General features: G+C 37.7%; 1 protein-coding gene across 15 annotated transcripts in view; it reads left to right on the top strand.

Annotated features, from left to right (window-relative positions):
* LOC122841138 (adhesion G protein-coupled receptor L2-like) overlaps nucleotides 1-24,592 on the top strand; it is a 129,770-nt gene that overhangs the window by 20,968 nt on the left and 84,210 nt on the right. For all 15 annotated transcript variants that reach the window (XM_044134183.1, XM_044134185.1, XM_044134187.1 and 12 more), the window contains exon 2: nucleotides 13,372-13,586. In XM_044134183.1, coding sequence (XP_043990118.1) covers nucleotides 13,508-13,586 — 79 coding nt within the window. In that variant the 5' untranslated portion in view covers nucleotides 13,372-13,507. The remainder of the gene's footprint in view (nucleotides 1-13,371; nucleotides 13,587-24,592) is intronic.

The following is a 24,592-nucleotide window of genomic DNA, read 5'->3' as shown; positions in this document are numbered from 1 at the left end:
GATCGAGACCGATGCCGTTGTTTATTACTCATTCTGCTGTATGTTGGCGCGCGCAAGACGTAACAGACAGCTTCCGGTTTAGTATTTTCAAAATAAAAGCTCCTCCAGACAGACTCAATATGTAGAACGGACATATTTCATTATTTCTTGCGCAGCCCGGTACCAACTGGTACGCGGACCGGTGGTTGGGGACCACTGATTTAAAGAAACAGTTGACGTTTTTCCATGTTCTGGTGACACTATCAAAAGACATTGATACAGTGCGTTTCCAGGGGTCTCCCTGGAACATCCCTATCTGTTTTTGCCATCGCAGTTTTATTTGGAAAAAATTACAGGAGCAAAATGCAGCAATGGGGAAGCAGAAACTTCACTTCTAAACAAGTTGCTGCATCCCTTTTATCTCCGTAGGCTTATATTGACATAGCATAAAACCCAAATTAAAAGTGTACCAGGTGCAGGTTGGAAAGCCAATAAGATTTGCTCAGGGACCAAACAAGTTTTAGCCACACAATGTATTTGTATGACTTTTATTCCTTAGCAGGAACATGTTCATATATAAATGATGTTCAGTGCAAAATAGCTAAAATGGTTCCAAGGTGACAATGAAGATTTTTTTCTTTGCAAATCTTTCTCTTTTTGAATTTCATTGTGGTTCATGTCAGTCAATATTTTTAGTGACGTTAGAAAGTGTTTGTTGGTGTGCTGACATGCTTGAAGCTTCCATGTTAATCAGGGCTGTATGAGTTAAGGGTGAAATGAACACGCCTTGTGACTAGCTGTCACTTCTTTTTCTAGTGTTCATTTTCAGCAATTCACATTGAATTTCTTGAGCTGAATAGAAATAAATGACAGTGATTTTTGACTTATTTTGCTTAAAATACCCATTCAAAGTGTTACTTAAAAGGATTTAACACTTGAGAATTACATAAAGTTGATGTTCTTGTTAGTCACTATTTGCTTCAAAGTTTTTAGGCTCAGTAATTTTTGTATCTAAAGCTAAAATGGAGAGTTACATACAGTAATCAAATAAATTCCACTTAAATTACATGACTTTTGTTATTTGATTCGGTGTTCGACATATGATTATCTGCAACTTGTTGAGACATGCATGAGACATGCAACACAAAAGTCATTCTTTAGTTTAATCTGACAAATCTTCTTCTAGTTCTTATTTGGAGATTTGCAGGGCCTCTATAGTCAGGATCTAAAGCAGCCTGATGCATGTCAGGCACCGAGGTGTCAAAACTGCATCAATACAGACCACACAGGGAAGGAAGCCCACGGGCCGACCACGCATGGGTAATGCGAAGCAGACCGGAGTTTAGAGTTCGGACAAACATTACGGTGAGTCCGCTCCAGGAATGTGTGGAAACAAGAAGGATGGCTATATCACTGCATGTGAGGCGAGCCATAAAGTTGTCATTGTGGCGAAACAGTCACTGCATGAAATTGTTTCTCATGCTGCTGAAAGAATTCATCTAACTCTAAATAGCTCCTAGAAGCTGTGTGAAAGCGTAGTGAGCACGGTTTGCAGACAGGAATGTCGGGAGAGGCCTAACAGCTTGTCTGAGTGATGTAAACTGGGTCTGAAGAACTGATTTGTTTTTGAGATAAAGCAGCCTTAAAAGTCTGACTTTCAGATAAACATTACACTACGTCTCATAATAAAGTGAGCTAGGGGCTACACAAATAATGTGGGTATTTGTCCGTGTTACTCAAAGTTCATCTCAGTTTTGTCTAGTTTCTCTCCATCTGTTTAGCTTATTCATGTAATTACGAAATGACTCCTGATAAAATCTAAACATTTTGTATAATTATGTGTATGAGTAGGTTTAAAACGTTCTACTAAGCTCATCAATCATGTTAAAAATTAGCACATTTTTGTTTTCCATGCTGATGTTGTACGTTGCAATTTATCTGAATACCTTTATCACCAAAATTTGATTATTCAATTTTATTAGCAAAAACAAAACGCACCCATTTTTTTGCTTGACAAAAAGTTTAAAAAAAAAATACTTGGATCAGTTCCAATTGAACTAAAACATCAATTTTAGTTGTACAGACTATCTACATTGTTGCAATTCTAACCATTCTTAAAGTGCAACAATGTCTTTTCTTTTTCCTTTATGACTCTACTGAAATCTATGAGGCTTTGATTAGATGATTTTCTAATGTCACAGCTGTCTCCAGGAAAGTTGAAAAGTTACAAGCTTTTATGTGTGAGTCTCCTGTGCAGTAGCCTTTATTACCATTGGAGTTATTCAAAGTCATTATTTCACATAGGTAACTTTTCTCAGTTAGGAATCAGATGTTTTTTGCAGTTTGTCCATCTTTTAACTGAAATGCTTCTCCAACACATCTTTATTGGAATTTTTTTGTCACGTCTTTATAAAAACAGACTGATGCAAAATTTGTGGATTGTGCTTTTTTTTTTTTTTTTGAAGTAAAACACAACCAACTTCGGGATAAACCAGCACTGGTTGATACAAATGTGTCATTTAAAGGTTCAACAAGATCAACAACTGGTTCATCTCCTATTATTTTGAATTACAACAAAGTCTGATTTTGATTTTCTACACTTTGGGTGGTGATATAAATTGTTTGAGAAAAAGAAAACAAACAAACATATAAATTAGTTTTTTCCTCTATTCAACTGTTGAAAGATGTTTTGGCTCTTTCAGTGCTTTGCCTGTAGGGCTGCTTTGTTGCCAGCCTCAACTTGTTCCATGTATTGTTATCTTACCTGCAGGAAATTCTAAAACTGTAATGAAAAGTGCTAAATGATGACATAAGCCTATTTTGAATGCACAAATTACTTCCTGGTTGCAGTTCCCATGAACCAGAGAGAAAATATTGGGCAATAAATATGCAAATACCAAAAATAAGATATATGGTCATGTTGAAAATATAATTTCAGGTGACAGTCCATGAAGTGTCTTGTTTTTTTGTTGTTGTCTCTTTTCATTGCTTGAAAAATGTGCATACAAAATAATCTGACAATTATTTAAAAAGTTTTAGCAAAGCTGCACCAGCTAATCAGCCAGAAATTGAAACTCAGCCATCTGCAAATCAATTGCTGAAAAATCTGAATTCTTGAACCATTGACATCAAAACTAGAAACTTTGTTTCTTCAGTTAAGAAACACATCAATCAGGCACTGTATTTGAGTTTAAGAAAATTCTGACACAAATTACGGCGAACTGCCTGGGTCTAAATAGATATAACTCTGTAATTTGTTCATTTCCTCTCCCATTTAAAACTGCTACGCCCGCCTGATTGTTGTTCTTTAAAAACCTTAATAACGTTCTAAACTTCACCTCTGACTTTGTTTTTCTCTTTTTTCAAACTAACATAATTCATTTTAAAATCTTTTCTGTGGTTCTACCCTTAGTAGTATTAATGATGACTTTTTTTATTACTGTTCCAACAGTATGCTTTGTGTATTTGGGAAAAAAAAAAAAAAAAAGTTATTGAGTTATCTATTGAGAGACAATTTTCTATTTTTATAGGATCGGTGTGAGGCAGGTAATAATCACAAATGTTAAAGCAGTGCCTGGATCTTGCATGTCAGCAACTTGTATCACTTTTAGCAGCAGGAGCTTCTTCCCTTACTCTCCCTTACAGCAGAAATAACACCAATAAAACCAGAGCTTGTCCCATCCGTGGCGACATCCCTGTGATAGTTTGGAAATAATGTGCCATTTCCTTTTGGAGAAGCCGGGACTCCTAAGGCTGTTATAGATCTAACCCCGGAGCTGAGATCACTTCGGCCCAGATGCAGCATTTCTTTTGTCTGTGTTTGAACAAGTTGCCGTCAACTATGGAAATTGTTTCTGATTATTATGATCCATCTCTGGCCCAATGGAAGCACATGAATGGAGTTGTGTAACGTTAGACACTGATTAGACAGATTTCCCCCTGCCTGCATGTTGCTCATTAACATCACAGATGTTATGTATTAGCTTTATGCGCTCCCTCCTGATGAAACTAATCTAGTCTGAATGGGGCTTTAGAGTGTGTAAAAATCTAATATCACATCAGTGTGCTTAGTTTTTTTTTCTTTACCTCCAGGAGGTGTTAACATCAACATATCACTCGCTGTAAATGTGCTGAAAGTGAACGAATCTGTTGTGCGGTGTGTTTAGTGTGTTCAGGTGGAGCTGACATTGCCAAGCCAGTTATGGCTGCTTGTAAAAAAAGAAAATGCTGTTTAACATCGGAGGGAGCCGGAGGTGAGAGGAGTGTGTGCTCACGTGTGGGCGTTTTTGTGGATAAATGCAGGGGAGTGTGAGAATGATGCATGGAGGAGGTGAGAAGTGAGGCTTTGAGAAAAATGTATGAAGAGATTGATTTGAAAAAAGAAACTTTTCTTCGCTGTGTCAGTACCAGACTGCTCTGTGTTCCTCTTTGGCGACCTTCTGCTTAACCATCTGTTCTTAGGTCAGTCTATTAATTTCAGAGCCAAACAGAAAACATCCACTTACAGTAAAATAGTAAATAAAAAGTTAGCTTCTTTAATTTAATATACTGAGATTCGGTTTTTCGAAGCTCAATAAAGAATACCTTTGGAAAAGTAGTTTTTCATTCATTCATTTCAGAAAGAGAAACTTGTTATATAGAACCTTTGCACACAGAGTGATGCATTGTATGTATTTCTGATAACTATGGTTATCTAAATGAATAAACACTTAAAATTGGGTTTATCTGAAAATTGTATTCTAATATCAATAAAATTTCATTCTAGTGAAACACACTGTATATGAATAGGCATTTAATACATGTTGGGGTTCCTTTTGTTAGAATTACTGCATCAGTATAGCGAGATTTTCTGAATAAAATGCCCAATTTTTTTCAGTAGAATATTTGGCCCAATGACTGACAGTTTATTCCCTTTCTCTTCGTAGCCTCCTTAGGATCTGGTTAAGCAGTGGCATAGCTAGCAATACAACAGTTGTAGCTGATGTCCTGGATAAGTCTTTGTTCAGGTCTTGAAGCAATGGATTTGGAGGGTGTGAATAACTGTCTGCTGGACAAATAGCAAGTCAGAAATCTTAATTATTCTGATTTTTGAGGGCTGCATATTACCAAGAAAGCTTTAACTTCCACTATTAATTTTTGAAGATTGTGATGTCTATATAATTTCTGATTCTTCCCAGTTCTCCTCACTCTACTTTTACTTTTCCATAAGCAAAGTGACCCAAACCTCCTACTTGAGCTTCTTTATCAAGGTCTGAATCAGTTGTCGGCAAAAAGAAACTGCAAAAGTTTGCCTTCATAGCCAGATATTTAATGGTCAATAGAGTTCGAATGCGTGGGACTCGAAATGTTATAGTCTACCAAAAATGAATCTAGTTATGCAGCTGCTAAATTTTCACTTCAAAAATATAACATTGCAGTGATTCTAAATAAAATATTAGTTGAAATAAATTGCCTTTTGAGGACTATATAATTTATTGAAATGCACCTGCAAGTCTAATTTTGAATAATTAAATTTTTAGGTTTGTGAAAATGTCAGATTGGGTTGATTGGCAGAAAAATACCCAGTAATTATGATAATGCATGAACTATTTAAATCAGTTATACAGCAAAGTGCCAAACATGCACTGTTTACAGTTTTCCCAGTCGCAAGTATTAATTATGATGGAGTAACAAGCACAAGCTGTCTCCTGTGAACCATTTCAAAGCTACATTTTTCTGAGAACCACATTCTGAAAACACAATCCCCTAAACACCCCGGTGAGCCGTGCAATATGTATGCACACTGGTGCGAAACATAATGTTCTGTTTCTGTTTTTGATGCTAGGAAATTACATATCAGTAACCTAGTCAAATTTATTTGTTCAGGATATTGCTCTGCTTGTACAAAAGAGGACTGCTCTTTAATCTATTTAGGACTTTTAGAAATCCCTGTTCTCCCCAGAGTGCAGCTCAGAATCAATAGGTGGCTCTCACTGTTAATTTGGTAGATTTTGTTTTGGGTTGATAGCAAAATCAGAATAGGTATAAAACAGCATGAACATTTTTTTTTTAATATACATTGCATATGCAGTTGATGAATCAGTGACAATTATTGTCAAGAGGTAAATTTGCTCTTGCTGAGAGATGTAGCAGTCATAACTGTAATTATTTTAGGCATGATTCATTATTTTGTTGACAGGTGTTCTTTTTTTTTGTTTTTTTTAATGTCGTCACTCCAGGCACAAATTCTTTCTTTATTTTGCTTGACACTAACCTGGTTGTGACTCTTTACTTGCTTTGTTCTCTTTACTTTACTCAATGTACTTTGTCCAACCCGCTCTGTTTTCACTATGTCCATTTGCCCGTTGGCACTCAATCTTATCTCCTGACTGAATCACTTGGCCAGGAGCCGCTGAACACACCAACCGTTGTACTCTCAATAAAATAAAGAAGCCTTGCACCTTACAGAGAGCTTCTGTGTGGGCTTTGTGTGCTGTGTTCAAGGACATTTCACCTCAAAAGCTTATTTATTTTTTTTATATTTTTTCTTAGCAGTACCTCATTTTCAACTGAAGTCATTTATTCTAAGAAAAAAGACAATAAATAAAAGCTTCAAGCTTAATGGACTAATAAAATATTTAATTTTGGTAGATTTTAATCAATACATCAGTGAAAGGTATGGAAGTATCCTAAGTACATCTTCAATAAATTTGTTAAATTCTATTTAAAAAAAAAGCTACCTAGCTAAAAAAATTGTTAGGTCTGTCCTATTTTGTAAAAAAAATAAAAGTTTTATGGCTTATTATTAAACCATAAAACTATACTGTTAATAGGTATTGATTTCTCAGTGTAAGCAAGTTTAGCTTGCTATCAACCATGATTTTAGCACAAAAGTGGTAAAGTTAGGTACAACCGTTTTCAGTTTATTTTAATAAGGTGCCATTTAAACATTTTCCCTGATAGCTGTAGTTGTGATGTTCATTGGTAAAATGTGCCTAAAGTCTTACAAGTTCAGGTCGCTTACAAGTTTTAGCTTAGTGTTAGTGCTGTGGCTATTCTAGCTATAGCTACAAACTGAATTTATTGCTTCAAAACAAAAACTTTCTCAGCACTTCTTTTGCTGTGTAGATATATTAATTTCTTATATGATCGTTGTAAACATATCAGCTGCATTGTTCTCTCATGGATGCCAGGCATAACCAGTGCCATTGACTGAACCAGCATGCTTAGTTAAACTCTAAAAAAAAATTGTTTATTTCATACTTATCAAAATGTATTTCATAATGTGATTGTAAAAAAACTTTCATTTAAATGCAGCTATGAAACTAAGACGGACTTCTGTCAAAAGTTTGTCTTTTTGTTGTGCTGAAGGTGTTCTGTTGATTCTTCAGCTCCATATTTTAGGTAATAGTAACATGCCAGCAGGCTATTGGGAAACCACAAGTTTGCTTCTTTTAAAGGAGTTGTGGATGTATGTTTGCAAGCTAGAGTGCCTGCATCAAAGGGAACATTTTGGTTCTTTTCTGGCCTAGTACATTGCGGTACTCCAAGGGGGAAATACATCAGTAATACACTCTGTGAAGCAATTTTTGCTGCCCATCATTCTGGAAAGGGGTCATAAGTACATTGACCAAACAATTTGTAGTCAATCCTTGACAGTAAGAACGATTATTCACAAGTAGAAAACGTTCATGACACCTGCCAGTCTTCCTTGAAATGGTTGTCACGAAGTACATTCCAAGGTCAGACAGGGGAGTGTTCAAAGAAATTATAAGAATAATGTTTCTGAGTTTGTTAGACGTTAAAATTATTTGTGGTCTTGAAAAGGTTGTTAAAACAAGCTCTTTTTATTTAAAAAAAAAAGACATGTCAGAAAGGCTTTCTAATTTACATCTGAACAAGTGAAAAAGACAAGTGGAATAATGGCCTCCGGAAAGACTTAACCAAAATGGAGATGCTTGATAATAATCCACAGCAAGACGACCGGCAAACACAAGACCAGGCATATCAGTGAAAACACCTTTCGCCAGCTGTCAAGCATGGTGGAGGGGTGATGAGCTTGTTTTACTGGACTGCTACAGAACTGTGGTATCTTGCATTAAATGAGATGATGGTGAATTTTTCAGAACACAAAAGAACTTTAGAGTCAAAAGTGAGGCCATCTGTCCGACAGCTGAAATGTAGCCAACACTGTAACAATACAATGATTCCGAGCACAGCAGCAAGTCGGAAAGAGAATCATTGTTGACCAAAACAATTCAAGTATTGTAATGGTCAGAAATCTAAAGTTAATGAGTGCTAACACAACAATGAACCGAAGAAACAGTGCAATAAAGAACTGCCCAAAGTTTCTTTATTAACAAAGGAATTAAGAGATTCATTAAAGAGGAAGACTGTTTTTGAAGTTATGACTCATAAAGGTGGCATTGGCCTTCATGAACATTGGCTCATTTTTCAAAAATATATAATAAAAAAGTGTTCTTGAAGGTTTTAAGTGGAATAGGAAAACTATTTCTTTTCATTTTACAGTTTTCAAACTGCCAAACATTCATTTCACAGAATGACCTAATTTCAAATCAATCTGCTCATTAGTTGAGAAAATTAAGAGGATTGAGTTCCAATTAGGAAGTCGTCAGCATGTTTTGTTGTTTCACCATGTGCAGCTGCGAACCCGTTTACAGCCAGTTAATCCTGATAGCAGTTTATCTTATCTTCGAACTGTTGATAAAGCACACTTGGCAGACTGTGCTGTGTGAAGGTGCAGCTCTGTTTCTGGATGTTGGTGGGGACTTGTCTTCATCACCAATGGAGCCAAGGAAATGACATCATATCCCTGCAGGGGTTTAAAGCGCATCTCTGACAGGACTGTCATGACAAAAGAGTTCCCCCGAAACATCATGGTGCACCGAGGACAGGAAGAAAATTTCCCTGAGGCTGTGTTTTCTTAGTTCCTGTAGTTCCTGTCTCTCGCTTCTAGTCCATCAGCCGCGTTCTGGTGTTTGAAATTCCCTTCTTGAATGTGTCTTCTCTGCTTCTGAATGTAGGGCATGGGGGTTGGAGGCAGAAAGTTCTCCAAATTAGTACTTATTCACTGAGTGGAAGACGCGTCATTGTGTTGGTAAGATCCAGCACCGCAGCTTCACATCTCTATTTCACTTGTAGATTTTCAGCCTACACTTGGACTTGCACATTAGTTTTTTGTCAAGTCTTACTTGATATGTATATATGCGCTCTTTGACGCTCTCTTCTGGGCGTTGACAATTGAAAATAAATTAACATTCCTGGGCTTTATTTTTGTCTTCTCTAAGCCTGTTGAGAAAACTTGGAGGCAAACCCACAAGGTCACGTCGTACTCACAGCCTGTCAATCCTCCTCAGTGACCCCACAGCCCCATTTCTTTCTCCCCCTTCCATTCTTTGCCTCCTTTGCCAGTCGCGCCCCTCAACTCTCACAGCTATTTAGTCCCTTCCGTCTTCGAAACTCCCACACTCGCCTTTTTCTCCCCCATCTCTTTTTCAACGGCCGCCTCTCCAGCTTGAGTGAGGCAGACGCAAGCTTTGTCAAAGGAGTCTTGCATTCATTCTGGCGGCTGCTGCAGCCAGCCCTGTATTTCATGTTAAGACATGTGGGCCGTCTCCTCTTGTCCATTTGTTTTAATTATCCTTTAATTGCTTGCTGTCCATTTTTAAATGCTTGTTTATTATTTCTATCAGGCTGATGTGAAAAATTTGCTGTGGACTGTGATTTTCTCCATTATCTTAACTGATGATTGATCTCTCTCCTTGGGTTTCAACTGTGTCGGCATGAGAGACAAAAGAAAACAGATGTCAGGAATGTTTGTGAATCATTTTTCATTTCATTGGTGGGGCTTTCGTCCTTTTCTCCAGACAGATAGACTGCTAATGGAAGGAAAACCTTAGGGAATATGATGTGTGTTTTTAAGGAAGGGGATCTTAATGCACAGATCAAAATGAATGTCCCTTATCTGTAGTGTGCTGGTGTGCATGGCAATTGTGGACTCATGAAAAATAGTCACACTGTATGTCATAGTGGGTGATATTTATAAATTTGCATTAACTGCATCTTTCTTTAAACTTTAAATCATTCTGTACCTGACAGGTTTTAGTCAGGTACATCATCGTCTTTAGCATCATCATAATGAGCATGAATGAACCTCAGAGAGAAATCACTAGATGCTCCTATACTTGATTAGCTACTATGTCTTCAAATATTTTAGATAATAGAGGAAGATTAGATATAGGCCTGTAAATTATTACATCATCCTGATTTACAGAAGATTTCTTAAGTAAAGATGTATCTCACAGCTCTAACTATAATTCAAATCTAACACCAGCTTCACCCATCAGCCAACAGTATTTGAAATTTGATTTGCATGAAGGAAGTCCTGTAATTGTGAAGTTTTTATTGAACACTGTTTTGTGGGCAACACTAATTGCAATTTGTACATGTTTACTCGCTCTTCTCAAATTGCACTGTTTGCATCTCAAATTGTAAATTTCCTTATTGCACTAATGCATCAGATTTATGATATATTATTCAAGAAAATATTGCATCCAAGCAGTCATTTGCAATTACAATTTTGCACATGCTAATATTTCAATGATGACTTAAGTAGAATTTCTAATTGATTTATTCCTTCGAGTTCAGATAGAGGCGATAAACAAGATACTTTCTGATAGTTTCAAAACTACTACTTTTATCAAAGTGCAGAACATTTTTTCTCTTAAAAAAGCTGAATTAGTCATAATAGAAAGAGGCAGGTCAGACCTTAAAGAAAACCAGAAAAAGAGTGATTGTGCATCTCTACAGACGATCATTATGCAGAAATCCTGGCCCTGTGTCAACCTCAGCTTTGTGGCTGTAGGGCGGCTCAGTGCAGACAATTTTTCTGTATCGTAAATGGTTAACTGTGACTCATTTACCTTTTAAAATAATGTTCTGCTCAGAAGCATCGAGGCCCTCATCCACCAAATTACGTCAACTCCCCCCATTCCCTGATGTAAAATTATGATGCGTCTGTCAGCGCTTGTGTAAAGCATCTTCATGTTAATCGCCTAATCCGTTTATCTCAAGTCTGGACCGATTCAGTGCAGAAATCCCTCCAAACAAAACAGAGATTTTTTTTTTTTTATATAGAAAAGATGAACATGGCTGTGTCCTCCACCAGCTTAAAGGAGAGAGGGGAAATGTTACTCAGCAGGGCGACAGCTGATCAGGAGAAAGAACCCTGGGGTGAAGAGGGCAAGCCTTCATCTTCAAGACTGGGCAGGATCTCACCCCCTAGCGTCTGGAGGAGCTTTGGAGGGGGTTCAGTAGGTCCAGCAGACCAGAAAGGCTGGGGCACGCCCCTTGACCAGCAGTCCCCAACAGTCTCCAGTCCTCTCCTGTCAGCGACTATCATTATTATGCCACAGCCTAAAACCTCATATTTGGAGGATTATTAAGTGGCTGCAGAAGTCCGGTTTGTCTCTAGAGAGTAGTTGCTCTCTTCAGTATTGAACCTGTACAAGCTGTGTTGGTAAACTGAGGACTGCGAGCTGCATCAGCAGACATGGACTCAGACTTCCCATAGAGGAGAGCGAGCCAGCTCCTCTTTGTTCTTATCTGATCTTCTTCGGCGCCACTGCCTGATAAACAACTGCAAGAAAAATAAAAGCACAATTCCCATAAACCCACCTAAGATTGGCTGATAAATTTTAAGTTGGCTGCATGTGTGTCTCCTTGGCTCAGAGTTTGCAGCTCAGTAGCTCGGTCAGGGTAACCTCAAGTAAAAATAAATATTTTCAAGCTTCGACAGGGTGCTTGGAGAACCAGCAAGCTTTTATTCCACCTCTACCAGGTTCTGGTCACGTATTTAAACTGCCTAATATTTGCTTAAATAATGTCTGAGTATGCTAATGTGAACACTCTTCCATGTTTCGTGGGGTTTTTATGTTGCCAAAAATATCTAGGTGTATTAGCGAGGCCCAGAGAGTGATCAGCGCTGACTGCTCTGCTGCTCATATTTTGGGTTTATTATAAAATAATCACAGCAGTTGAAAGGTGGCTCAGAGGGAGCGACATTCAGCAAAAGGGAACATTTACTGTCTTCTAGATGAAGACAAGTAACAAGTCAACTATGTATGGGATTGGGTGGATGTATTATTTAGAGATGCACCAATCAGACATTTTGTGACCAACTTAATTTCAAATTATGAATCAGACTTTTCTTAAAGACTTTAGCTTAGGGAAGACCTAAGAATGTCTCTGAATTTTTTTATAGCTTTCTGTGAATGGCTATTATTTACGTTAGGAGCAGAAGTAATATGACACTATAATGCAAGGTTTAAGAATTTTTTTAAATTTAAAAGTTTAAACTGGCATTACTATCTTATATTACCAGGTAGCGCAGTCACTCAATTACAATGTCCACATCAAAGTGTGGACGTCTGCTCAGCACAGTAGGGTGGTGTTCAATTCGGCGCATTCACTAATTAGAAACAGATAGGATTTTTAGTTTTCCATCTGATCCGGTGTCGATCAAGCAGAAAATTTGTCTGTTTCGATTCACTGCCCAACTTCTCGGTGCATCTCTACTATTACTGCATAGAGAATCGCAAGCACACCAAACTAAATACGTTTTTATTTTTTTTATTTATTTTTTTGCTCTAATGGAGTTTGGGAACGTGATTCCAGGCCAGGATGTGCATTAACATTGCTAACTATGTATTTATTCAAGCACTCATATGAATAAGCATGTTGGTGTGTGTGTGAGTGTGTGGCCTTTTACATGTGACACACAACACATCCTACCCCGGTGTTTGACTTTGGTAAGCAGCTTATCTTTCTTGTGTGTTAGTCTGTCTCAGGCTCTAACCTTTCACTTCTTGTGCAGACAAAGGACCGTTTTTGCCGGCCCTTGATAAGGCAGGAAACAAAAGTAGCTCTCAAAGCTGCCTCGTCTGTAATGGCGTCCTGTATTAACGTGTTGCCAGAGCGACATGCTTTCTCCTGCGGTGATCTGGCAGCAAATGTAGAAGGTTAAGCACAGAGACGTAGGAGAATAATGCAGAGTAAACAGTTGGTTATAATGGTACAGTGCTGAATAAGTGCTCAAGTGTGTTATGTGCTTTGCTCTTATGTTGGCACCCTTATAAACACGTGGTGAGAAAAACAAGTTAGATTTGGAAGAACGTGAACTCTAAACATATCCTCGTTTGATCAAACCTTCTTTTGAACATTGGTATTCGTGATGTTCAGATATTTGCTGCTATTTTTTTTCAAATGCAACCCACTGATGAATCCTTGAGACTTTCACATGTTGAATTGCCGGCACTATAGTCACACTAATATTAACCATTCAATCACAAAATTCTTACACAGTTTTCTGTTTTTTTTTTTGTTTACTTCTAGACAAAAAGATGCTGAGCAATACTTCTCCGAGACCTACCGATCGCTGAAGTTTTACCGGCTCTCCATCCTCTGACTGCGACACTTTGAAACGCTGTTATCAGCCCATCAGTCATCCGGATCGTTTGCTAACTGCGACATGATGGCCTCTGCACTGTGGAGGTGTCCAGTGCTTCGCTGCCTCCTGCTCCTTTTTCTGTGCTTTCACTGTACACAAGGTAAGTTCTCAGAAGGTGGAATTAATGCAATTCCAGGCAACCATAATGTGTTAGTATTCAACACATTATGAATGTGTGGAATTTATTAGTGAAAATTGTTGCAAGCTGTTTTTGAGAAGTGAAGAGCAGGCAGATAGGTTGCCAAGGTCTCATTTAGTGTAACCTTGAAGTTTTAAAAAGTTATTCTAGACTAGGCACGAACCAGGATGAAAATCACATGATCTGATAACCTTGAGTAAAAATGCCATACTTTCAGAGTAATTACCCCAAGAATATAACCCTGAAATATGTAACATTGTCTAATTGCTTTTATTTTAAGCAGAAAGGCAGCAAAATTTTCTTTTTCTTAAACAGTATAGCATATTAATTATTGCAGGTTAGTACCATCTAGTTATTGTTTGATTTAGGTAAGTATTCTCAGGCAGAAATTTAGCTTTAAAAAACACAGAACAAGCTAGATTACAACAACCTATTGTGCAGAGTATTATATGATTTTGTTATTCTGCTCTTAAAACCAGTGGTGGTTTCTGCAACTGCCCATGTTGCCCAGTCAATGTTTTAGAAACAGTTATAGTATTTATATCTTAAGAAGGTGAAAGGTGATTCTACATGTACCCAGAAAAAAAAAAAAAAACACTTTGACATTTTTTCCAAAATGATTTGAAACCACAGGAAAGGCATGATGAAAGATTTGTTCAGTTTTTAAACTTTAGTATAGCTTTGTAACAGAATTTCCTATATATTTTCTGACTTCTTATACATTTAAAAAAATGTCATTTCTTTAGTAGTGGCACTTGAAACTGCTGTCATCGTTCTCTGCCTATAAAGTCTGAAAAATGACACCTTTTCTGCTCCACAAGATTCATTATAGATTATGTGAGTGTACTTTGATGAACCAGATTCTCAAAAGAACTTATGCATTTTTTATTCTCACCTTGATAAAATTGATCTGAGGCACCCAGCGAACATGGAACCCTCAAAAGTCGTGCACAAGAGCAAGGGACTTGTTATAAATTCCCAAATGAAACCTTAAAACTGCTTTTTTCTTTTCTGCTTTTTATTTCAGCTTCTTCTCCCTTCCTTTGCTTTTGATTAGCACATTTGGCTGTAATTACAAGTGTTGTGACAAAACACACCCATCAGTTATACGCCTGTCACCACGGCTGATGGTTGGTGTGTCTGAATTAATGATGATCATTTCCGGCTTTCCCTTTCAGACGCTTTTGTATGGTGAGACAAAGTAACCTGAAATCACATAGTTGCGTGCCAAGCATTTATTACAAATAGATGTTGAAGAACTTTTTTGTTAGGGGATTCTATTTCAATTTGGTATTTGCATTATTTCTCCCTCTTGCTGTTCTGTAATAGATTTCTTTTCCAGCTCCATTTTAGATCTGGCTCCGGTAGTCAATTTGTTAACAATGGCAGCCTGCTACAGAGGACCTTATTCCAGCTGTCTCTCTAGTAGTAATGCAGCTTTTTGTTTTGTTAGATTAGGTAAAATGGAAGAAGGGCTTGCTGAGGTTCTTGAAGAATAGACCCCTGATTTGGCCTGGCTTGGAAACTGAGTTGAATAGTCTTGCTTGTTGAATTTCTTTAAGAGGAACACTGCTTTGGTATGCAGAAAGGGCAGGTTTTGGGTTTCAAGTTGATGTGAAGGCTCTCAGGCCCAAGTATGCATATTTGCCAATCCGTCAATAAAGGAGTGTGTGTGTGTATGGGTGTGTGAGTCCATCTGAAAACAATATCCAATTCTATCCACATGCCACTCACCTTCAGCCCGTCCAGCCCTGAGGGCCTGCATCCTGCCGCTTATGATCTATGTTTCCATCAGCGTCCCTGCAATGCAAACTCCACCTGATAATTACCTCCTGTCCCTCACCAGGAGAGGGTATAATCAGGTTATGATTTTCACCCAAAACGCTCCAGCCATACTTTGAAATACTCACTGACATACCTGAAAATAAAAACAGAAAAAAAAAAATAAACGGTTTTCTCACTACGTTAGCTGTTACTTCTGTCGGTGAGAAGGTACAGCAGTTTATCATCTGTTTTGATAAACTACAAATGAAATGCAAAAAAAACTAAATTAAACTAAGTAGTGGAGATTTCTGGCTATGGAGACCAAAATGTCTCAAGAGATAGACCAAAATGTGGCCAACAATTATTTTTCTTGAAGTAAACAAATTAATTGATTTCAAAAGGCATAAAATAGTTTTTTTTTTCCTCCAGTGCTTATTTCAGAAATACAAGAGAGAACAAAAGGGAAGTTTGGACAGTCACTGGTAACTTGTTGATGTCTTATAACAGAATTTTGTTACCAGCCAAATTTTTTTCATTTTTTTTCTTTCTCCAGTTTTTACTCAGTCCTCCTTTTCAGCCAAAATACATGCATGGGTTTTTTGTTTTTTTAGGTCTGCCAACAGACAGACTCTTCGACTGTGCAGAATGAGTGGGTTTCAGAATTCATCTTGTACCCTTATAGCTCCGTTGTGGAATACGGCTTTTTAAAAATATTTAACCTATTTTGGAAGGACATCCATGTTAAGAAGCAGTACATACATAAGTCATGTTTTGCACAGGAAGTAGCTGTGGTCTAGTCAGAAAATAAACCCATCAAAAGAACTGGTACAGGAAAATAAATCTAAAAAATGCTCTTTAATGCTTTTTAAAATGCTCTTAAGTTAGAAGTTCATGTACAGCAAGGCAAAAGTATTTTAAAAAATTCTGTCCAGTTTGAGCTGGGCAGTGAACATCAAATAAAATGCTTTAAATGCAAAACTAATAGGTGTCTTAATAGCGAAGTAGAAAATACGTCTTGTTTCAATTAGAATTGTTTTACTTACATTAAAAAAATAAAATAAAAAAACGTGGTAGGTTGTCAGAAAAACTAAATAAGCAGGCTTTTAGTATTTGGTGGTGACTGGCGGTGGGTTTATTTGACATTTCTACGAATTAGTAGATGGGAATGATTCCTGATATCAGAGATGTAGATTAAAAAGAAATATGGCTTGCCATAAGCATGCTGTTACATGAATATTTGGCTTGCTATATTGGCTCAATAATGCCTCAGCAGTATTGTTATAAACCTGAAACAAACTCTAAAAGTGAGTCCTTGAACTTCTGAAAGTTATTGTCACCAAGTGTTCCTGCATTAGTTTGGTGTGTAGTTCTTTGGTTCGTAGTTTAAATTTCCAATGTTTTGTCATGGCAGTTAATGTAGAATGAAAAAGTGTTTGTCCCTTACAAATTTCTACTGTTTTTGCTTTTGTGTCACACATGGAGGTTTTAGACCTTTATCTGAGTACAAACAAAAGTTAGTTTTTAAATAAGGACCCTATTTATTCAGGAAAAAGTAACAATGAAACAAAGGTGGAAGGTTTAGGAAGATCGTTCTTTGTGTTATATCTGGCTTTATTCTAAGGGAGGATTTCAAGAGAGGAACATCATATTGACAGACAAACATGGCAGTGGTAATGTGGAGGTCTGGAGCTGCTTTGCTGTTTCAGGACCATCCATCCACAAATGGATGGTTGCTGCAATTCTGTGTAACTCAAAGTCTTGAAGGAGAATATCCAATCACTGGTTTGCTACTTTAAACTCAAGCCTTCTTCAGTTGTACAGCAGGACAATGATCCAAAGAACTAAGAAATCCACCTTTGAATGGTTAAAAAAAGGTTTTAGAGTAGTCACAGGTTTTAGAGATGGCACAATCAGATGGTAAGTTTAGGCAAAAGTTACTTTTTCTCATTATTGTATTCTTTGTAGGCTGTTCATGTACCCTAAAGCCTCTAGTATTCAAATTTTTAAATTTTTTTTTTCTTTTAGAAAACCTGATTTTTTTTAAATTATTGCATTAAGGTCTGATGAGACATTATAAGTGCTTTTCACTTCCACGCCCTGTTGTGGTTAAGGATGTTTTCAAAAACTCCTGCTGACTTTAGTCTTCAAACATTTTATTTTCCTCCTGTCACTCTGCATGACTTCTTTGCAAAATAAATCAGCCTTGTGAGAATATTCATCTGTAAATCTTCAGTAATTAAGTTTATGATCAGGATGAAATAATGCTTTTCTTCTATTTTTATTTGTTTTGAGGCTATGTTTGTGCAGCTGTTGCTTGTATCTCACTGCTCAATCTAAATGTTCTACTAGGTCTTCAGCAGTCAAACAAGGATTTGAATTTTATTGTCTGGCATCTTTTTTTTTTTTTTAAACATCTCAACTCGACACCTCCACTGCTCCTGTTAACCACCGTCCCTTAATTAGATCTCAGACCAAGGAAATGGCTACCTGAACATGACTTCACTATCATCTGCTACTTTATGGGTATCAATTATTTTAATTATCAGAGTGCTTGGCAGCTGCTTAGAGGAGCCTATGGGTGCTGATTGCTGGGACAAGGTTTGAGGAGGACAGAAATAAACCTCAGAAATTTTTCTTACCTGGGGTTTAATCATTGAGTGGGAACACGCCATTGCATTAACGAGCTTATTAAGATTTGAGAATTTGTTAAATTAACTGAAAAAACTGACCTTTTTAATGAAAAAACATATACACAAATTAATCTTGAAAAATAACTTTTTTTCTAACTGACTTTTTCTAGTTTGGGATATTTCTCATCTAATTACAGTATATTTCAAATTAGGTTTTGCATACATCTTTGTTATTATTCTCAGCACAGCAAGTCTAATACTTGAACTGGCAGTCCTTCATATATTTATACTAACAGTGTGTCGTATTAATATTTCAATCTGGAGAGACTCACAAAGAGAAGAAAATAGCAGTTAAAAAGATTTAATGATACAATTCTTTGGCGCTCGGACCCGGCAGAAGACCCCGAGCCGAGGATCGCCGTAAGCAGGCGGTCTGCTCAGCGAGCTCGGATAGTCTTCCCCCCCGGGACCGAACCGGGTGGTGGAGCGGAGCCTGGAGATGGGAGAGCACACGGAGGATCCTAGAGTATGTCCCTCATGGTGAAGGTGGAGATGGGGAGGAGGTGGGTCGAAGCACGGCTGGCGAGCAGGAAGCCCCCAGGGTAGCTTGAACTCTTGAAGGTGTCCTTGGATGATGATTGGCTAGAGCGGCGTGGAGCTCCGTTCTGGATTGGCTGAGGCCAGGCGTGGTGATTAGATGATGTGGTGAAGCTGGTCGAGTCTCCCAGTTTGAATTTTCGCCTAAGCTCCATTTTACACATTAGGATACTCAGAACTCAGGATCTGCAGCTCTTTTAGCATTGCAGATCTTCACAACAAGCTTCAACTCATTGTTTGGATGCACAGTCAATGGTTCCGTAATATTGTTTTCTCTGCAGCAAGCAGGGAGCTAACAAGCAGAGTTGTAGAGATGCATGTACCTTATACTTCTTACTCAGTAAACATGCTCAGTTAGTGGCTGTGTTGAACACATACTGAGGAACTGAGCAGCAAAACAAGTCAGTATAACCCCACAGGAATCTACACAGAACCTTAAAAACAAACAAACAAACAAACAAAAACTTAGTGGATTAATACACTTCAGGTGAGATGGGAAGGAAACGTAAACTTTTAAATAGTAAAATTTTAATTTAGGATCTTATGTGGGTGGGATGGAAATCATAATCCTGTCCTTTTATGGAAGATTAAGAAGAGAAAACTACTGTGTAGGAGGTAATTACTCAAGATAAATAGATGAAATTGCAATGACTGATAGAATTATTTGTGACTGATTTCATTAAAAAGCTATTTAAATGCAATCTTAATTAAACCTTGTTGTTTCTAATCTCTTCATATGCAACCAGATTTGGCTACATGTGACCACAAATTACAATGTATTTTTATTGGAACTATAGGCTCACACAAAGTACTGCATAATTTTGAGTGAATACACAATTTCTTAAGATCTTTTATAATGAAAAATCTCAAAAGGATGTCTTTATGTTTGTATCCATGCCCTTTTACATTGATATCCCTAGAAAAATCCAGTTCAATGTCTGTTAGACTTTTGAAGTCTAACAGACTTCTGAAGGCAAATACACACAGACAGTAAAGCATCATGTTGTGGGATGCTTTTCATCACTCACAGGAAAACTGCTCAAACTTATCAGCGTGTTTGATGCCTATGCAAGAGTAAAATTAAATGGTTTAGACCAAAGCATAATTGTATATTGAAATGGCCCAGTCAAAGTTCAGCACAAAATCTAATCGATAATCTGACTGAATTGGGATTTTATTCCTTAAAATCCTAATAAAATATATTAAAGTTTGGAATAGAAATTTGACAAAAGGGTATGAATACTTTTGCAAGGCATCATGTGCCTTGTTCCTTGCCTGCCTGATTTGTAGTTCTCTGCCCTCACTTCCTTGTAGCATTTTATAACCAGTCTATAAAACGATTCTTCTACCCAGAGGGAAGTAGGTCATGCAGGTATTGGAAACTGTTGTATGTCTCTCAGACCGCTACGGTGCTCCTGTCTAAAGATATTAAAGACGACGACCTGATTCAAAGGGAGCAGCCACAAAGGGGGAGCAAGTGTAGAGCGGTTTATCTGCTGCAGCTGAACACGAGCTGCTATCTGAGTCATTAAAAGAAAGAAAGACGAGTCTGGGAGGGGCTGTGTCATAAAATGTCAACACTTGTCTGTGTTTCATTATAAAATGGTCTAAATTGAGTTTCTTTCACAAAACTGCACAAAAGTCTGCTGCAAAAAATTAAGTGGCTTGTGTTTGATTTTTGGTTTTGCACATTTATAGAAATAAGGATCAAAGGTAAGGAGTGTTGACCAAGGTCTTGAGAAGTTGTTCCAGCACAAATAAAGTGTAGGAAAAAGACTTTCAGCTGGATTTTATTTTTTTTTGTGAATAATAGTGTCTAGGGAAAAAAAAAAACGTTCAAAAATTGAGGCACTTTATTTTTGAGGAGCTGTTTCACAACATCATTTCTGCCACTTGTGAGCCCCTGCTGCTCTGGATAACACACTGTACGCCTCTCACTGAGGAGGTTTTTGTTGATAGTGAGAGACCCCTCTGCTGAACACACCAGTATGCTTGTGTTTCTCCCCCAAAAGGTCGCGAAGGTTAACGCCACGTCTCGGCACAACATTTGCGTCAAGCGGTGCCATACATTGTGCTGACGGAGGGCCGTCCCTCGTGCCACGCTGGTATTTCCAGTCTTGGGCTTGACAGAGTTGAGGGGGGAGACCATTGTGCTCCAACTTCTCTCTGGCCCCGGGCCATACACAACCAGTCTGTCATCCATTGATATGCTTGGCTTGCCGTTTTATGATTCATATTGAATGCTGCGGGTCCATGGTAGGGCGATCATGAATTATCTGCTAAACCGTGGGAGATTCACAGATGACTGGTCAATCTGTGTGGTGAGAACAAGCGTAGAGGAAGGAAAAATGTGATATATCAGTGCTTCATTGAAATTCTGCCCAACTGGAAGTATTTCAAGAAACAAGGGCAGGGGTTCATCATCTGGACTGGATGGACTTTCCTGCTGCTTGGAAGACACATGGAGATGGGGAAATTGTCTCATTATTTATTTTTCAAATTTTTTTAAAACTAATAACTGATAGAGTTCAGTATCTTGCACAAATATTCATAACACTCACACCGCAAACTTAAATGCATTTACATATTTAGGAATATTTAGCAGAGTTTTAATGTGATACAGCAGCAAAAGGAAAATAAATTTTTGTCATGTTATATTGATAAACTTCATTGTATTTTATTAGGTTTGTGTGTGATTAACCAGCAGACAAGTAGTGCATAAATACTCAAACTCAATTTCTACTGTTTTACATTTTGAATCTGAAAAACTTGGTGTTTTTGGAATAATCCCCTTTCCCTACATAAAACCCAGATAAGAAAAAGAATCATGTGAGTAACTTAACCTGAGTATAAGTATATATATAAGACTTGTAAGAGAACATTTGTGAACAAATAGTATCATGAAGACCAAAGAACACTGCACAGATGCCGTTGAACATGAACAGACTAGAGCAACCAGTCAAGAAGAGTAGTAATCAGAAAAGTAAGAAGCTCATTGCATCTCTATAGGAGCTGCAGAGATACACATCTCACATGACACAATCTAAGAAAAGGAAAATTTGCCATGATTCTTGGGTGTTTGGGTTCTTGACTTATGGTTTTTATTATGGGTTATTTATGTTTAATAGTTTTTGCAATATTTGCTTTTCCAGGGAGGTCTGTCTCCAGTTTTCTTCAGGGTTTTCTTCTCTGGATAGTTTTCCTAGGTTATACCCATTAGTATGTTAGATTATTCCCTTTGTGTTTTATTTGGGTTAGTCCTATCACATTCTGTTCAGTTTCTTATATTTCTTGCCAGTCAGGTTCAGTTAGACCAAATCCCTAGTTTCATAGTTTATTCTGAGGCCTGGAATGGTTTTAGCTTTTCCTTTTACATTACCAAAACACATGGTGTCAAAGTGTTTTGGTTTTCTTTTTATTTATCATCCTCATTAGTTTCATTAGTGCTATTTCGGTTTGCTGTCACTGTCTAGAAGGTGTTGCTATGTTTCCTTATGTTTAGTTTCTTAGTGTTACACGTCTTGTGTATTTGTATTCATTATCTTAGATTCCTGTCAGGCCTGTGTATCCTTTTGGTTCCAATTCGCATTTTGTCTCATTTCAGTTTCTATGTCCCTGTAATTAAGCCCATTGAACTCACCTGTGTTGCCCCATCTTAGTTATGTCACTTTACTGTTTCTCTCGCTGTTTAAGTTCCTGGATTTTCTTTGTTCATCGCTGGATTCTCTGTTCTGTTTTGCTCTATTCAGATCAGTTTGTGATTTGTGCATTGGCTCTCCAAAAAACACCATGGTGACTTTATATTAAAATTTATTTATTTATTTTTTACCTTTCTATTAAAACAAAAAAACAGCCACCAATGTATCTGGAATGATGAACAAACACTGTTTATCATCTCCAAAATATCAGCTTCAGCATGAATGTTGTGGTGACAGATTTACGCAGTGGCATTTATTTTTTCGGCAAGGACAGGAAAGCTGATCTGTTGATGGGAAGATGGGGTGAGCTAATTACTCATTAATTCTGCAAGAAAACCTGTTAAAGGACTTACAAGAAAGGTGAGGGTCACCTCACAACAAGACCCCAAATCATACAGCCAGAGCTACTATGTGATGGTGTACTGAAAAGCTTATTTATGCGTTAAAAAGGCTTAGCCATAGACCTAAATCCAGTCGAAAGTATGCAGCTAAACTCCAGTCTGACTGCTTTGTTTGCAAAGAACAATGGACACAAATTTCTGTTTCTTCATATATATGCAAAACTGGAGGAATCATGCCCCTAAAGACTTGGAAGTGGTTCTACAAAGTAAAAATGTGATGACTAAATACAAATTCATGCCACAGTTTCAGATTTTTATTAGGAAAAATATGTTACTACTTTGTTCCACTTTAGTATTATGGACTTTCTGTCTTGTTTTTGTGGTTGTAATCTGGTAGAATGTGAAAACATTTGGTGCTTTTACAAGGCACTGTATTTTGTCTGTATTCCTGCCTGATGCAGCAGCATTGCAGGCTTCTGCAAACCTCACCAGATATATTTCTGCATGACATCGCCCTTTATTATTTTAATAATATCCTGGAAAGTTTGGAACCATAGGAGAACATGAAATTGAAATGAGCCAGACCCACGTGAATGTCCAGGATCAGGGTTTCACTCTGAGGAAATGAAATACAATATCAGCCTCAATGGGTTCATCCTAGATTTATTGCAACAGCCATTTCCTGAGTACGATTTTTTTGGTCAAAGCGAAAGCAAAGAGAGATGTTTCCATCCAGCACTTGAGTGTTGGTGTATAACTGTTTCCCCTAACCTGAGGAAAGGCTTAGCTGTTATTGTGTGTTTAAGACAGGATTGTAAAAGTCAGTTATACGGGGAGCTGATGAACAAGCGCTTAATTTAATGGGCTCAGAGACGCACAAGTTGTCTGGCAGTTTCATTCTATTTGTAAAGCGTGCCCTAAATCTTCATTTGCTAGCAGTATCTGAGAGCAACTCCATTCATGCCTCTTATGGCAACAAGTTGTATAAACACTGGACCACATGCCCACCTCGCTCTTTCCTTTCTTAAATACTGTCTTAGAAAGTCTTTTTTTCTCCCTTTCTCCAGGCTGCCTCATTCAAGTAATGGATGAGTCCGGCTCAAAGCCGTGAAGTAGCTTGCCTCGGATTTGAAACTTTGCTCGCTGCAAGGCGTTGTTTTGAACAAGGCTCAGCTGTCATAAGAAAGTATAGCATTTAATCTTGAATGGAAACAGTAGGGTTTCAATAACAATATAAAAAGATGCAGGAATCTTCTCGCCTTTCATGGTGTCTTGGGATGTGTTTTCCAACAGTAGAAATCACCTTTTGAAATAGAGACAAAAGCATTTACGGAACCAACAAGAACCTCTCTCGGTTTTATTGCGATTTTTAATGTTCACAGAAACTCTAAATAGCTTAAAGGCATGTCATAACTAATCTAAAGCAAAAAAGCTAAACAAACAAGCAACAACAAAAGTGTATACCATTAAACACTTTTGTGTAAAAGCGATCTAAGCCAGTTGGTGCTCTGAATACCTTCAACAGGATCTCTTTAAGCACTACCTCTTCAACTGCTTTGTTTTTAATCCTGACAGAGTTGGAACAGTAATTTGTCAAGATGAGTAGACACGTAAAGTGTGTCTGCCGTTTGGACAAAAAAGCGGCTCGTCGTGAGGAAGGGGAATAAAAGGAGACTACAGTTCTATTTACTCTGTGTGAAAATTGTTCCAAAATGATGCATTTGTCTCTACCTGTCGTTGCCGCTCTGAATCAAAAATGTCATAACTGCTCACATCTCACATTTCCTACTGATGGTTGTGTTTTGCACCACAAGCGATGGAGTTAAAACGGATGTTGACAGTAGAAAAATATGGCAATCAATAAAAAGCATTGTGGATTTGACAACTTTGGCTTTTTGTGACATGTTCCTTTGTTTGCAGAGGCTGAGGCAGAGGCA

The sequence above is a fragment of the Gambusia affinis genome, linkage group LG12, assembly GCF_019740435.1.
Source record: "Gambusia affinis linkage group LG12, SWU_Gaff_1.0, whole genome shotgun sequence".
NCBI classification, from domain to species: domain Eukaryota; kingdom Metazoa; phylum Chordata; class Actinopteri; order Cyprinodontiformes; family Poeciliidae; genus Gambusia; species Gambusia affinis.
This window is presented reverse-complemented; position numbering and strand designations above follow the sequence as displayed.